General features: G+C 47.8%; 1 protein-coding gene across 4 annotated transcripts in view; it reads left to right on the top strand.

Moving 5' to 3' along the window:
• The first annotated feature begins 1,535 nt into the window (after positions 1-1,535).
• Sergef (secretion regulating guanine nucleotide exchange factor) overlaps positions 1,536-16,964 on the top strand; it is a 203,174-nt gene continuing 187,745 nt past the window's right edge. The window contains exons 1-5 of one of the 4 annotated variants that reach the window (XM_021168201.1): positions 1,536-1,624; positions 5,683-5,818; positions 7,328-7,483; positions 8,490-8,584; positions 13,989-14,049. In XM_021168201.1, the coding sequence (XP_021023860.1) occupies positions 1,565-1,624; positions 5,683-5,818; positions 7,328-7,483; positions 8,490-8,584; positions 13,989-14,049 (508 nt within the window). In that variant the 5' untranslated portion in view covers positions 1,536-1,564. Of the gene's footprint in view, positions 1,625-1,796; positions 2,377-5,682; positions 5,819-7,327; positions 7,484-8,489; positions 8,585-13,988; positions 14,050-16,964 lie in introns of those variants that run through there. The other 3 variants (XM_029480146.1, XM_029480145.1, XM_029480147.1) reach the window with 3 other exon arrangements.

The raw sequence follows: 16,964 nt of genomic DNA, 5'->3' as shown, positions 1-16,964 counted from the left end.
CACGTCCACAGCGACACACCTACTCTAACAAGGCCACACCTCCAAATAGTGCCACTCCCTGGGCCAAGCATATGTAAACCATCACACTCACCAAACCAAAACAAGGACAACCAAAACCACACATGAAACATGGAGTCTGTTTTATGTTGGTCAGCTACTCCTGAGCATGGGACCTACCCAGGAGGGTGATTGATATGCCTAATTGTTCCACTGAAGAAAACTGGTTTTCTCTTTCTCATGAAGTATCAATTGCAAATAGCTTCTTCGTCAGGGATGGGCCTTTGTGCCCACTTCTCTTCTTCAGTGCTGGGATTTTGTCTGGAAAACCAGAGACTGTGACAGTATGCACAAGACCCGCACAAATCCACCTTACCGTGCAATGTGCAAGTTACTGGCATTTATTGCTTCCGGAACTGCTGGTAAGACACCTTTCTATTATACCCTGTTGTGATTTCCTATTAGAACAGGCTTGAAAGAAGTGATCAAAATGGCAACAGCAAACCGGTGAACAGCACATGGAATCTCTCACAGTTTCCGGAGTAAGAGCAGCTTTGCCTGGCTTGTCTGTCTCTTTCTAAGCACCACCACCCAGCTTTTCAAGAAACCACAGTCTGGAGGAGGAAAGACCAGGGTAGCTTCCCTCACAAGACACAGCAGACAGTAACATGTCAGTAACATGCACAGGTGAGACCTAGACAAAAGCTTCCCTGACGCATTTTCCAATGTGAGGGTCTAGGAAGAAAAGGAAGGCAAGGCCTTGAGACCTGTCTGTACAGGGGCCAGAGCTACGAATGCAGATCATCGCCTTAAATGGGACATGCTCTTTTTGTCCTCCTTCCAGATTCCAGATTCCAAATTCCATTTCCCCCAGTGTGCACTGGTACACTGTATTACTAAACTCTCACCAACATCACGACAACGTTGACAGAAAGCCGTATTATATGAAAATCTATCGTGGATGAGAATTATCAATGCTCGTGATTAGAATTAGGGCAGATGGTGCGGGGCTGCGGAGAGTAGGGAGAACGCAGGCACATCAGACAATAGCCAGCTCCAGTTGTGTCACCAGTAGTGGGTTTCCGCCATGGAAGGCTAACACGACTCCCCAAGACTCTCAGGTTCCCAAATGCACAGCGAAGCGGGCCAAGGTAGCTTCGTGAAGACTCAGGACTGGACTCTTCCCATCTTCAGCTCAGGTCCCTTCCCACCGTGCTGTTGCATCCCTGTCAGGTCATCTGCTCTGGGCAGCGTGGGACAGGTGGCGAGCTTTCCGGATTACTGAACATGGTGCAGAATTACCAGTGTGGGTGTAGTAAGGCACCTCCGGGTGTGTTCCCTGGCGGCCACGAGGTGCCGTCTGACAGTGCTTTGGTTGAGTCCGGGCGCCCTAGGGCAGGACCATACCCAGCTACGTCTTGCTCCAGTCCCACTGGCCCCTCCTAATCCCTAATTTTACCCCGCCTCCGTCCCGCTGACCGCGCCCAGCTCCCGGACTCGCCCTGCCCCTGGCCTCCGAGGCCCCGCCCCGCGTCAGCCCTCCCGGAAGCGCTGGCTGAGCGTGTGCATGGCGCGGGAGTCCTGCGCCTCCGAGACTGTCTCTGCCGCTGCTGTGCTCTTCGCCTGGGTACGTGGCTCCGCCCCCGGGCTATGGCAGAGACGAAGGGGCGAGGAGACCCGGGAGCTCCCGGCGTCTGCGTGGGTGGCGGGGAGCTGGGAGGCGGCGGCCCGAGCTAGGGTCCTGGATTGGAGGAGCCTTGGTTGCCGCAAGGAGGAGAGGGTGCGGTGGGAGGGTCTCCCCGCAGTGCCTGAGGGGCCTACTGCTAGCTGTGGGATGAGGACCCGAGGGACTGAAGCCCTTCGGGAGGACCCTGCATCCAGAGCAGAGCATCCATTCTGGGAAAGCGCTTGGCCGCCAGACTGCCTAGAAAGACAGCGTGGAGGCTTGGCAGAGAGATCTCGGTCCCAGAGCTCGTGGGGCCACCTGTGTCATCGAACCTTCCTTTTGCTTGGAGGATGGAAGGCTTCTTTCCAGCGCCATCACCCTGGGGAGCGTCCTGTGGATGTGAGGCCTGTGGAGTATGGCCGCGCGAGGCACAGACCCTGCGTATTTGCTGTTACTCGGCTGTGACCAGATCTTTTCTCTTCTGGGGGTGTGGAAGTCTGGGCTGGGCAGGTTTGACACTGCACTTTGACTGACCTATGGTCATCCTTCCATATGATTGGAGAGGAGGCTTTATACCCACGAGTGTGGGGGACATGCGTGACAGCAAGCATATGTCGGGTGTTGCTGTTCTTAGTATTAAATACCAAAATTGTAATGGAATGCATGATTTGTTAACGGCAGTCTCCTTGACTACAGCGGAGGTGTTCTTGAGAGTGAGTACAGAGCCAGTGGTGTTCACATTGTCTCTCTTGGTGCCTGGCATCTTGTAGACCCCAGGGAAATATTTGTTGACTAAAGAATGAATGAATGAATGAATAATGAACGAGCGAATGAAACGAATGAATGTGTACCTATGTGCACAGCCATCTGTTAATGTTTGGGAAATACATAGCTATTCCCAGTTCTTGTGCTAGAGGAAGCCATAACAGCTATGTTTTTTGCCAAAATTAGAATTTATATACCTTTCACTTGTTGAGTGTAAGGCTGTCAGAAAGGAGAGCATGGCTTGGCCTGGCTGGCTGGCTCAACTCCTTGAAGTAGCACTTGAACTAGGCTTAGCAGGGGCTGGGGACTGGGGGGTGGGGGTGGGGTGGGGGGGGNGGGCGTTAGTAACTGAATGTGTTGCTGTCATTTTCCAACCTGGAGACTGCTGTCTTTTTGGACAGAGGAAAAACACCTGATAGGAAAAGCCTTTCAGCTGTGGCCTTGAATGGACAGAGACAGAACCAGGGCTGAACCTAGTGTGTTTGGAGGCCTGCTGGGGTATTCCTCCTGCTGCGTAATCAGGGAGCACGTATTAGTTGGCCTCCGCTGCCACCGTGACAAAACACCACAGGCTGGGTTCTTAGACAATAGATATTTATTTTCTCGGTGTTGGAAGTTGCAAGTCTAAGATTAAGGTGTTTGGTTTCTCTGGGGCCTCAGGTGGCCGTTTCTTTGTGCATGGGCATCCTTGGTGTCTTGGGAAGAGACTAGACAGACTGGATTATGATCTGTCTCATCATTTAGCTTTAATTACCTTTTTAAAGGTGTGTCTCCAAATACAGTCATATTCTGGTATGTCAGAGGTTAGGGCTTTGACATAGCCATTTTGAAGGAACACAATTCATCTTGTTCCAAGTGGTTTTGTGTGTGTGTGTGTGTGTGTGTGTGTATGCACACGCTGTGTCTGGACCCTTTGTAAAGAAGGAAGGTATACACAGTTGTCATAGGGTATATTAAATTTTTCTTTACCTAACTTTATCCTGGGTTTAGGGCCCTTATTGCACCACAGAAGTTGATACAAAGCATGAACCCGGGATTGGTCTAACCTGGCTTCTCTCTTAAATGTTTAGCAGCCTTCAAGCCTGGTAATAGGGTAGCCAGAGAAGATAGAAACCCCAGCATATACTCTCTGCTTCATTCTGTGCAACAGTGTTGTATGTAACAGTGTTATTTGACAGTGCGTTTAAACAGTGTTGCATTCCAGGGTGGAGAGACTTATGTCTGACATCCACAGCCCGCCAGCCAGTGCAGTTTCAGGGTTAGGAGAATAGCTATAAGACCAAGTCCCTGCCTTCATGGTGGTGACTTTCTAGGAGAGGAGGTAGATCAGTCAAGCCAGCAATGCACTCTAGTGCCAAGGAATGACACAAAGAGGAGGAGAAGGGGGACAAAGCAATGTACGTGAGCAATAGGCAAGAGCTGGGGTTCTCAACCTTCCTGATGCTGTGGTGACCCCCAACCATAAAATTATTTTTATTGCTACCTCGTAACTGTAATTTTGCTACAGTTATGAACTGTAATGTACTATTTTTGGAGGTAGAGATTTGCCAAAGGGGCCACAACCCACATTTTGAAAACTGCTGGTCTAGAGTCGTGTGACTTAATCTCTGGGCTGGTTCCCTATACATACCTGTTTTCTTATGGATACAGTAAGAACTAATGAAAGAAGTGGATTTCTAGCTCACTCATCCAATGGTGTAACTGGATCATCACTTGAGCCTCCAGGCCTCAGTTTCCTCATCCGTACAGTGGATACGAATGCTCCTTAGTTGTGAGGCTTAAAGGTGGCTGTCCTGTGTGCAGAGATGCACTTGTTAGAACTGTATTGTTCAAAAGACCTTCTTAGCCTGTGCTCCCCACAAATCTCATTCTTCATCTTGGAGTCCTGCAGCTCAAGGTGGCTGGAAGCACCCAAGAGGTGGGATGGTTTCCATAAGTATGTGTTTTGTATTCATATTTTGGTAGTTGTTTTAAACCAAGTGTTCCCATTTATGTGCCCTCAAAAAAAAAAAAAAAGGTATTAAACTCACCTCCAAAAGAACCAGTTTGGGAGTAGATACTTGAAGAGATAAGAATGCTTTTGGGTGGGTGTTAGGCTCTTTCAGGTGTCCATTCACTATTGTGTTTGTACCTTTTGTTGCTGAGACAACAGCCTCTGTCTTTACAGGGTCTTTCTGATAGTACTCCTACACCTGCTGAATTCTTCTCTGGGCCTGTTACCTAGCTGAAAGGATTTCAGATTAGAGACTTTTTTTTTTTCCTTCCGGTGCTGGGGATTGAACCTAGGAACTTGAACATGCTGGGCAAGCACTTTATCACTCTGCTGTAGCCTAGACCTGTACGATGTGTGGACTTGATAGTGTAAGTTCACAAGGGGGATCTGAATCTGGGAGTTGTCCAGTGCTGTACTTGAAAAGCTATTTATTGTCTAGCTTTTGCTCTGGACAGATGAAATGATGAGGCTTAGGGAAGCTGCCTCCTTAGCTGACTGACTGGATACAGAAAGGCCACTGCTTCCTCGTGAGCATGGGGGAGGGGTAGGAGGCAAAGCCAAGCCCAGTGTATTATTTCCTGCTTAACTTTACCCCCGACCCCATCCTTACCCTTAATCTTTCCTTTTCCCAGCGTTCCTAGATCATTAGCTTTTATCAGAGGGGATCTGTGGGCTGATTCCCAAAGGCAGTTAAGTCTTGGTTGGTTTTTATTGTCCATGTGACACAACATGGACTCACCTGGGAAGAGACATGCCAACTGAAGGCCTCAATCATATTGGCCTGTGAGAGATTATCTTGATCGACAGATTGTTATGGAAGGTTCAGTCCACTGTGGGTGGCACCATCTCTAGTTCGTGGAGTGAACCAGAGAGAGTCACAGGTAGTGACATGGCTTCTGTTCAAGTTCCTCTCTTGATTCTCTCATTGATGGACTGTGACCTGGAAGTGTAAGCCACAACACACCCATTCCTTCCCTAAATCAATTTTGGTCTCCTCTCCTCACAGCAACACAAAGGGAACTAGAACAGGGTCGTATACCTGAAGGGAAAAGTGAGACACATGTTTGTGAATGTCAAGGACTCCTCTGAAATCATGGTGCTCACAGATGGGCCTGGCTTGTTAAGGCAGATTGCCCAAGACAGCCCTGAGAATGGGTATTGAAATGTCACGGGTTCCAAGAGTTGTGTCAGGGCAGGGAGACTGACAGGGAGAGGGATGCTGACAGCTGGGGGCTCCTTATCCTTGTATTTTTATCCCTAGGGTGCAAACAGCTACGGGCAACTTGGCCTTGGCCATAAGGAAGATGTGTTTCTGCCCCAGCAACTGAGTGACTTCTGTCAAGCTGGGTGTATCAAGAGTGTCACAGGAGGAGGAGGGCATTCTGCAGTTGTGACAGGTAATTCTCACAAATGGATAGCCACTCACTTTCATATTGAGATATTCTCCCCTTGGATGATACCTTGCCATTCATTTGTCTTTGATATTTCTCAGAGAGCAGTATTTGTTTTTTGTTTTTGTTTTTTTGTTTTTTTTTTTTGGTGAAAGAGCCAAATAACCATTAAGGGGGACTGTAGCTTGTCAGAATTGAACTTCTGAGTTCTTTAAAGATCTTTCTCTTTACCCCCATATACAACTAAGGCTCAGAGAGGAAGGCTTCAGGTTATAAAGGTGAATTGATGGACATGTTACAACCTGTTTAAGTTTCACTTTGAAGCCTCTGCAAGTAGGTGACCTATCCCTTGTGATCAAGAACCTTGCCTCGTCCCTAATTTTCTGTCCTGGTACCTAGTTCAGAGAGTACTGAGCCTGGGTGCCACATGTGCTTCGGCGTAGGGAAGGATGGTTAAGAACGGGAGCTGTGGTGTTAAACTCTCAGGGTTCAGATGCCCATTCTGCGGATCTTTAGCTCCCTGGACCACAGGGCTCTACTTTGACTTCTGCTGCAGTGATAAAATGCCTGACCAAAAGCTGAGGGGGGAAGGGCTCTATTTGACAGAATATCCTACTAACCTTGCGCTCTTGCAGGGAGCATCACCTGCATGGTCCAGAGTGGAAAGAGGAGCAAAGGCATCCTTGCCTGCCTGCTGCTTGTACTTAGCTGGCTCTCTTCACGCTAACACAGTGATAGTACTGCCCATGTTCAGATGGGGCATTCCCATCACAATGAATAGTCAAGACAATCCACAGACACGTTCATGAACCAGGCTGCTCCGGATCGTTTCTCACTGGGACACTCCTTCCAGGCGATTGATTCGAGGTTGTGTGAAGTTTGATAGTGAACGCTAAACCAGCACACTCAAGTTTTCCTTCACCTGTCTCGTGGGCACGATAGCAGTGGATGAACTCAAGGCATTTTCAGGGCTGTATTAGGGCTTTTACAGGGCTTTGGTATTTGTGTCTTCATGGACTCCCCCCTTTGTAAAGAAATTATAAAAATTATACAGTTGTACCGATATAAAGTAACAACACCCAAGTTATATTACATATGTGTTATTGTTACATTAAAATCACCTTAAAACAATTTAAAATTAAGCCTTCTCTATGGGCCTTTCAGAGTATCATGGGTCATCGACATGGGTGGAAAGGGCTTGCGTGTTCAGCTCTTGGGATGGCTCCTGGACCAGTCTAAGGGTTGAGTTGATGTTGGTTTTCTTGTGGTAGTAGATGCCCCATTTGGTGATTGGCATTTATTACAGAGCTGAGAGTTTCCATTTATACATTAGGTTTGAGGCCCTTGGCTTGAGGTCTTTGGTTCCAGAACACGTTGGCATCCACGCGTTAATAACGTTAACACGGGCAAGAAGCCTTCTGTCTGTGGCTCCAAGTGACTCATGGTAACTCTTTCTTACCTTGGCCGTTGTGACTCTCCCTGTGTGCGCTGACAGGGAGCTTTTCTGTCTTGCAGATGGAGGAGGTCTTTTTGTTTGTGGCCTGAATAAAGATGGGCAGTTGGGGCTTGGTCACACAGAGGAAGTTCTGCGATTTACCATCTGCAAGCCTCTCCTTGGTTGTCCCATCCAACAGGTGGCCTGTGGCTGGGACTTCACCATCATGCTTACAGGTAAGTTCACCCTTGGGTAAATAGCTCCAAGGCTTTGGGTGATAGCAGGACAGTGGAGGGCCCTGATTAAGTAAAAGCCCCTGTGCTTTTAAAAGCTAAATCAAACACCCCCACCCTTAAACCACAAGTGTTCTCTATAGCCATGTAGGGAAATGGCAGGGTGCTTGTTATAAGGAGAATTTTAACTATAAAAGAAATCAGACTGAATACATTTGTCAGAGACTGGGGATGGACTAGATCTTTTGAAATGGTCATTTTTAGTCCCAAAATTTCATGAGAACTGTGTGCCTGGTCTAGGTGGCCAGGAGTGCCATTGAGAGTTATGGGTAATGTGCTAGGTATCCTAGTTAGGGTTTCTATTGCTGTGATGAATCACCATGACCTACAGCAACTTGGGGAGGAAAGGGTTTATTTGGCCTCTGCTTCCACAGCACTGTTCATCACTGAGGGAAGTCAGGACAGGAACTCAAGCAGGCCAGGAACCTGGAGGCAGGGGCATAGCAGAGGCCATGGAAGGGTGCTGCTTACCGGCTTACTTAGCCTGCTTCCTTATAGAAACCAGGACCATCAGCTCAGGGATGGTGTCTGTCTCACAGGGGAAAGCTGTCCTGTGCTAGGCCACACATGTCGTGTCCCTTTCCCCAGACTCTGCGGTGATTGTATGGGGAAGGGCAGAAAGAAGGGAGGTCCAGAGTATCACAGTACGCAGAGGTCATTCCATGGGAACCTGGCAAGTGGGGTGGAAATGTGATGTGGGGAGTAGGTTTTCTCTGCCATTCCTTCACTCCAGTAGTAGGCCCTGGGCTCAGTGCTCTGCATGAGTGTTCTGCCGTTGAGGACACAGTGTGGTAGAAAGTCTTCAGAATGTTCAGTCTGGAGGAATACAAGAAGGGAAGCGGCCAGAAGGTTTTTGGGCGCAGGAATTCTGCTGCTTCCTCTGTTGTTTCCCCACTGGTCGCAGACAGTCGCGTCGTAGATCTGTAATCTGAATGCTTGTGTTTTGCAGAAAAAGGTCAAGTTCTGTCCTGTGGATCCAATGCCTTTGGCCAGTTAGGTGTGCCTCACGGCCCTCGCAAATGCGTGGTCCCCCAGGCCATTGAGGTGAGGACATCTCAGTTTTAGCTTGCTGTTTTTAGGCTGCTCCATTTATCCTTACCCTTAATGAAAGACTGGGTGGGTGGCAGGTCCTTGAAGACCCATGGAGTTGTAGAACCTGAGTTGGAAATAAGTTCTTTGGTTAAAAATCAGTTGGAGGGGATCACTGCTGGGCAGAAATCTGTTCTTCATGCACATTATAAGAGCTATAAATGAGGGCAGTAGAGATGCACTTGATATGTGCATTGTTAATTATGGGAGCTGTGCTACAGACAGGTCCAAATAGATGCCATTTGCCTCAAGCCACTAAGTTTAAGGTCTGGGGAGATGACTTAAGGGCTACACACTTGCTATGCAATCGTGAAGGCTTTGGTTTGGGTCTCCAGAATCCATTTATAGCTGGGGGCAACCAAACAGAGAGCTTGGCTGGCTGAAACAAAGTGGAAAGGAGAGACTGGGTCCTCTGATCTCCACATGCATGTGAAGGTGGACGGCAACATTTACAAACCTACATACTTAGACACCTCTCTCTCTCCATCACACACACACACACACACACACACACAGATTAGAAAAAAAGACAGTAGATTCTGCAAATGGTAGACCAGGAAGGACCTACAGAAATGTCATATGATTAAAAATTTTATAAAAGCCCCACTTAAACGTAAATAAACAGCCAAAATTAATTTTTAAAATAATAACTTTATTGAGACATGGCTCAGATACTGTTAAATTCGCTTCTTTGAAATAGAGTGTACAGTGTTTTTTCAGTACATTCTCAGAGGTAGCCACCACTCTCATCATCTAAATGTACAACCTTTGCACCATGGCCAAAAGGAAGTCTACACTCAGTAGCAGTGGCTTCCTGTGTTCCCCTCCCCCAGTCCCTGGGGGCCACTCGTCCACCTCCTCTGTGCATTTATGTGTTCTAGCCATTTCATAGAAATGCAGTTGTACAACCTGTGGCCTTTGCGTGACTCCTTGCACTATTTTCAACTCTTAGTATTTAAAAAAAAGATTTACTTATTTTTATTCTATGTAGATGGATGTTTTGCCTGTGTGCATGTCTGTGAACCATGGAGGCCAGAAGAAGGTGCTGGCTATTGGATCTGGAGTTATAGGCAGTTGTAAGCCCCCATGTGGGTGCTGAGAACTGAACTCGGGTCCTCTGGAAGAACAGTCAGTTCTTTTAACTACTGAGCTTCTAGTCCCTTGATTTTTTAATTTTTTTTCATACAGAGTCTCATGTAGCCTGGGCTGCCCTCAAACATGTTATGTAGCTAAGACTGGACTTGCGCTCCTGATTTCCCTGCCCCCACCTCCCATGATGGTAACAGATGCATGGCCACACCCCCATTGCCTTAGAAACTTCAAACTCATTTAATCTGTCCAAGCTATTGTTGTTTAGTACAAACGCAAATGAAACATTGATGAGTAAGGTATTTCCCGTTTGTTATTTTGTCCTGAGACTCTGAACTCTGTGCATGATTTATGGGTTGCTTTGACTCTAATCACGTGCACGTATTCAGCATCCACATGTCGCGCTGACTGTGGTAGAGAGGAGGGCGAAAGAAGACTTTTGGTATTGTTTAGAACTCTTTTCATGACATCCCACGTTACAGGTTTATGACATTTATGTGTGTCCATCTTTGCTTTCTATTGCTGTGATTAACATCATAATTAAAAACAACTTAGGGAGGAAAGGGTTTGCTTCATTTTACAACTCCCAGGTCGCACTCATCACTGAGGAAGGTCAAGGTGAATACTTAAGGCAGGAACTTAAGGCAGGGACTGGAGCAGAGATGTGGAGAAACATTGCTTACCTGCTCAATTTCACCTTCATCTTCTGTTGCCTGTCTTTTGCCTTAGGACCCACGGGCCCAGGAGTGGCACCTCTCACAGTGGACTGGGCTCACCTATATCAGTTGCTAGCCAAGGAAATGTCCCACTGACTTGCCTATAGGCCAAGATCTATGGAGGCATTTTCTCAATCGTGGTTCCATTTTCCCATACGACTCTAGTTTTTGTCAAGTGGGGGTGGGGAAAGCATAGTATATTGTAAGTGGTCCTGATGCGAGTGGGAATCATTTCAGGAATACACTGAACTCAGAGTGAGTTTTACTGCCTCAGTGAGCTTCCCCCCTGCTGCCAACTCATCCCTATACTCTGAGGGGTGGGAGATGCATTTTCATTGGAGAGTTTGAGTCTGTTTCTGTCGTCTCGTGGAGTTCAGTTGCCGCCCTGTAGCCTGTTATTTGGGGGTAATGGTTCCTAAAGCCTGTGCACAAGTCTAGTTCTACAGAGCTCTGGGTCCCCATTGTAACTCCCAGGTGCAAATAGGTGGCCTTGTAAGAACCTACATATGTTATAATTAATTTAGCTTAATTATAGTTGCTATAATTAAAGAAGACAGGAAGGAACAATGGTTAAAATATGCTGGATGACATAGTAACAGAACACTTCGACAAGCTGTCTACCATATAGCAACGGGAGTGAGAAGAGAGAGACTTCATTTGTGAATGGCAGCTGCCACATGTGGGCATTGGATGTAGGTAGCAAGGACAGTAGTCGTTAAGACCCGTCTTACCCCTGAGAGATGTACAATTTAGTGACACAGGATAAATACATGCAGTGTGCTTGTCATGATAGAATCATAGATGCTTGTATAGTCCCAAGGAAGGACTGGACTCCTGCCTAACAGGGAGCTTAGCTAAGAGGTGAGTTGAGGTTTCCCTGGGAAAGGAGGATGCAGAGCAGGTGCCAAGGAAGAACATCCTAGGCCAAAGGAGTAGTGTGGACACGTGTACGGGAGCATGGGAGAGAGGGTCTTGGATCTGCCAGCAAGTGCTCAGGCTGGAATAGGAGGAAAAGGTGCAAGTGTGGGGCTGGAGTGGGGACCCATAGGCAGTGGAATAGCATGCACAATAAGAACACACGGAGATGGGCCTGGCCCACTGGTTACTTTTAGAAACAAGAAAGGAAAGCAGGAAAGAAGATTTCATGAATCATCTACACAAACTGTATTAGCAGTTAGATTTTATTCTGCTCAAGGCTCAGGTGACTGGGGATTCCACTGTCAGAAGTATAGTCTCTAGAAGAGAGGCCGGAGACTTTTTCTTTATGTTGGTCAGACTACATCAGGTGTGATGGATTCTCTTGTGCATTGGTGCACAGGCCCTGGGCGTAATGGTCAATAAGACTCACTCTCTGCCTTTACACTGTTCCTTGAAAAGAGAGAGACTGAGGGCCAGGAGTGTCACTCAGCATCTGGGAAGCCCTTGGGGTAGTCCCTCGCATAAACTGGACATGGTGGTGCATGTGTTTAGTCCTAGCACTTGGGAGGTGAGGCAGGAGGATCAGAAGTTCCAGTTTATCCTTGGCTACATAGTGAGTTTGAGGCAAGCCTGGGGTAGATAAGGACACAGGGAAAGGAGGAATCCAGGACACATGCGGAGGTGGGCAGCTCAGGGACAGCTGCCGCAGCTGGGATGTCTGTCTAGAGTTCATTAGTTACCCACCGTGGTGTGACAGGCAGCATCCATCCCGTCAGAAACGGTCGGGACAGGGACCTCTGAGCTGAGCTTTCACAAGGTAACAGTGAAGACACAGCCAGGCCTGTGCACAGCCTCCATGGGGTGGCCTGAGACCCAAACCCATTGCTTCTGGTGAGAGTCACAGTTCCTTGCTATATGGGTCTCTCTGTGTGACGATTCAGACCTGGCAGCAAGATTTCTTAAGAGGAGGCCTCGCTCGGTGCCTTTTATCACCCTCTCTGACTCACACTGCTCCTTTATTCTTTCCATTAGAAGTGTGTCACTAAGTCCAGCCCACACAGGGGAGGGGAATCACGCTCTGCGACTTGAAGGGAGTAGTATCAAAGAATATGAGGACCTATTTTTAAAACTGCCACAAGATGTATTAGAGAGGACATGACAACTGTCTTCAAATATTTGGAAAGCTTTGTCAGAAGCTAAAGGCAGCTGGGTTTGGCTCCACCTAGAGATCAATGGAGGTTTGCAAGGATACAGAGGTACCTAGGGGCATGGTGAGTCCTGTGTGACTCAGGTACCAGGCAGGGGCTGAATGAGCACTTAAGGAAGGGCTGGCTTCTAACCTTGGTAGGGATGGGACAGGGTCAGAAGGGAAGGGTAGAGCCCTTGCTATTTAAGTCTTACTGGAGCACAGCCATGCTTTCTCATACATAGCTGATGATGTTACAGAGCTGAGCTGTGTGGCAGGAACCATATGGTAGTTGACTGTTTAAAGGAAATGTTTACTAACTATTGGACTAGATGACTTTGGAGATCCCCGCCCTGATACCTTTGAGAGATAGTACAATGTGGTGCTATGCTATGCTATGTTTTAAAAAGTTATTTACAGGGCTGGGGAATGGCTTGGTGGTAAGAGTGCTCGTCGTACAAGCACAAGGACTTGGATTTGATCTCATGCAAAAAAACCACTCAGGCCTCAGGAGCTAGAGAGATGCCTCAGCTCTTAACTGCAGGGCATATGCAACTCACTTGTTGCTCTTGCTGAAGACCTGGGTTCAGGTTCCAGTCCCCACATGGTAGTTCACGACTATTTGTAACTCTAGCTCCATGGGATCTGATATCCTCTGCCGACCATCACAGGCACCAGGCATGCATGGGGTGCACATACATACATGCAGGAAGAACAGTCATAGACAGAAAATAGAATAATTTTTAAAAATCCAGGTATGTCTGTGTATGCCTGTATGGAGGGAGCTTGATGGCCACCAAGCTAGCTGAAACAGTGAACTTCCAGTTCAGTGAGATATCCTGCTTCAGGGTAGCAAGGCGACAAACGATAGTAGAAGACAGCCAGTGTCTTCCTTTGGCCTCCATGTGTACTCACATATTCATATGCGTGCAACACACACATACACACACACTCATGCATGCACACATACACACACAAGACATATATACACACACATACCCACATGTCCCTGTGCACACACATGCACAACACATATAAATATACACACAGATACACAACACATATATACACACACACACTTATACACACACACACTCGTGCATGCACACATATATACACAAGACATATATACACACATACACACACATGCCCACATGTCCCTGTGCACACACACATACACATAAGCACATACATACACACCACATATAGACACACATATACAACATACATACATATGCACATACATGCCCACATATCCCTGTGTGTGCAAATACACAAACATACACATAAGCACACACACATCTCTCACCTAGCAATAAATATAAAAGCATTATGTGTGAGCATGTTGGGTGGGGGCTGCGTCAAGCTGCACTGAGTGCATCCATGAGTCACAGAATAGTTTGTAGACGAATATGAGACTGAGACTTAGCCTGTTCTTTTCTTTGGACAGTGCCTGAGAGAGAAGGTTGTTTGTGTCGCTGCTGGACTGAGGCATGCCTTAGCCACTACAGGTAATCACTCAGCCTTTATTCCCAAGTGAGCCCATCTGAGCAATGGAGCGTCAGGAGACTTTGTAGGGAGTGCTGGGAAAGGTCCTGCCCTGCTGTAGCTCCAACTGAAAGCAGAGGGCATGAAGTACAAGTCTCGGGGGGGGGGGCGGGGGGGGCCGGCTTTAGCCAGTGGGAGGAAGGGAGCGAGCTGCCTGGTTCTTCTTGTTGTAGACGTGGAATTGTCATAATTTCATTCTCCCATTTACTCCTCACAGCCAAGGAGTAAAAGTGTGAGCTAAAGTCTTTTTGAACTCCATGCAGAGTTTGTGGAAGCACTTGTGAGTGAGGCAGGGAGAGCTAGAGACAGACCATCAGTGTAGATGTCGCAGTGAGCGGTGCCGCCTTCCCACTGGATTCTAACGTTTGTTGATTAAAATGCTTCAAGTGAGCTGACTTCTGTACGTGAGTGGGCAGAGGGACCAGCAGCGTGTATGGGGGTGTGGGGCAGGTGGCACTGAGTAAGTAGGGCTCTGGCCTGGCTTGAAGGGTCCTAGGGTCTAGGAAACAATTGGCACATAGAGAGTTCCTTTTAAAAAGAGGGGTAAGGTGGGGACATGCTTGTCTCAAAGGCATGAGGATCTGAGTTCAAGTCTGTGAACAGCGGTGGTGAGGTGAGAAGTGGAGACAGGCAGATCCCTGGGGCTCACTGGCCAGCTAGCTTAGCCTACTCTATGAAGCTCCAGACCAGTGAGACTCTATCTCAGTTAAAAACTGAAGACATTTAAGGAACGCCACCAACGCTGAACGCTGGCTTCTACCTGTGTCTGCATGCACATGCACGTATACACATGTGTGTGTGTCTGAACAGATGCTTGGGAGAGAAAGGAAGAGAGAGAAGCTAGCTGTACTCAGAGGAGAGAAACAAGGAAGGGGAGGAATTAGACACTCAGGGACAGGTGGGGGAGCGTCGCCCACCCTTCAGGGTCTTCCTCTTTTGATTTCTGCACTTGTTTCTCTTGGGCCATATCTGTGTTCATCTCCTGTGTTTGCCAAGTCCCCATGCTGTGTGAGTCCAGGAGTGGGTGGGTGAGGGCAGGAAGGAGAGGGAGGGAGATCTGTGAAGCTGTGCCAGTCGACTCCTGTGGCAGACTGCTGCTTAAACCTCCTCTTAGAGTGAGATCACGAGATGACTCGTGGTTAAGAGCACCGGCCGCTCTTCCCGAGGATCCAGGTTTGGTACCCAGTACCCACACAACAGCTCACAATGGTCTGTAACTCCAGTACCAGGAGATCTGACCCTGTCTTCTGGCCTCCATGCATGTACAGAACAAACAAACAGGCAGACAAAACATTCACATACATACAATTTTTTAAAAAGTGAAATCTTGTGCTTTGAGAGAATTAGAGACCCACATGAGGTTGTTAGACACAGAATTGATGCACAAAGTTCTTTTTGTAGCTTCCCTCCGTGGGATTTGCTGCTGATGCAGTGAGGATGCAGCGGAACTTTGTCACTACAAGGTCCCCCCTGCTGGTGTGGATGGCCACACTCACTTCCTGCTGCTCCAGTCCTCCTTAGCTCTTGTTAGCCATTCCTGTTTCCCACGTCTGTAACGTCACTTCTGGAATGTTCTCAGATGCCCCATACACTATGTAACCTTTTAGGCTTGGTTTTCCTTCATGGTATAATTCCTTGGGGATCTGTTTTAGCTGTGTGTATCCATAACTGATTGCTCTGAGCTGTTGCCACAAAATACCGCAGCCCAAATGGCTTAAATAACAAAAATTCATTTTCTCACTGATCCTGAGGCTAAAAGTCCAGGATGAGAGAGGGCTCAGTGGGCCTTGCTGCACTAGTGTGTGAGGAGCCCAGTTCAGATCCCTTTGCTACAGCACACAGGGCTGTGGATCTGTAATCCCCGTGCTCCTATGGATGAGCTGGGCAGAATCCCAGAAGATCACAGCAAGGACCAGTGAGCCTTGTGTATGTAGCCAGCAAACAAAAGACCCTGTTTTAATTAAGGTGGGAGGGGAGACCATTGTTTGAGGCTGTTCCCTGCTCTACACAACGTTTTAATTGTGCATGTGGACGGCAGATGGTTCAGTTGCTTTGGAAAGCAGTGTGGAAGGGCTGTGTTATTATTACCTAACCATAGCAGCCTTCTCCTCCTCCTCCTCCTCCCATCCTCCTCTTCCTCCTCTTCCTCCTCCCACCCTCCTCCTCTTCCTCCTCCTCCCATCCTCCTCCTGCTTCTCTTCCTCCTCTTCTTCTTCAGATGAGTCTCACAATGTAGCCCTGCCTGGCCTAGAACTCACTCTGTAGAACAGATTGGCCCTGAACTCACAGAGATTCCATCTGCCTCTGCCTTCCGAGTGCTGGGATTATAGGTGTGCATCACCACACCCAACTCACAAATAGATTTTAAACACAAATAGATTTTTAAAAAAGGGAAAAGGGAGGAAGAGGCAAAACGATGAACAGTTTGTAGACTGAAAGGCATCTGCTGTAACTCATTGTTCACAACAGCTGAGGCAGAAACAGCGCCTCAGGTGTGCACTGACAGGCGAATGGGCAAGCAAAATGTGGCACACGGGTGTGCACAGCATGTCTAACTCCCCCAGCCCCTATGGCACAGTACAAGCCTTAAAAGTTCCAGAACTGCTGTCATGCTCTTCCATTGGTGACTGTGATGCTGAGTGGCCTACGCCAGTCATAGAAAGGACAAATGCTGGGATTCTAACCACATGCGTAGTCAGAACTAAAGACAGCAGAGCAGGAGCCCCAGGGCCAAGGACCAGAGATGGGGAGAGCTGAGTGTGGTCAGCTTCAGTGTTGCAAGATGGAAGGATAATGGCTGCTCACCACGGTGACTGTGTGGGTCCTACTGGGTTAGACACTGATGATGGCGAAGATGATACCTTTTTTTTTTTTTTTT

The sequence above is a fragment of the Mus caroli genome, chromosome 7, assembly GCF_900094665.2.
Source record: "Mus caroli chromosome 7, CAROLI_EIJ_v1.1, whole genome shotgun sequence".
NCBI lineage: Eukaryota > Metazoa > Chordata > Mammalia > Rodentia > Muridae > Mus > Mus caroli.
Note: the sequence above shows the minus strand (reverse complement) of the source record. Positions and strands in the feature narration are given on the sequence as shown.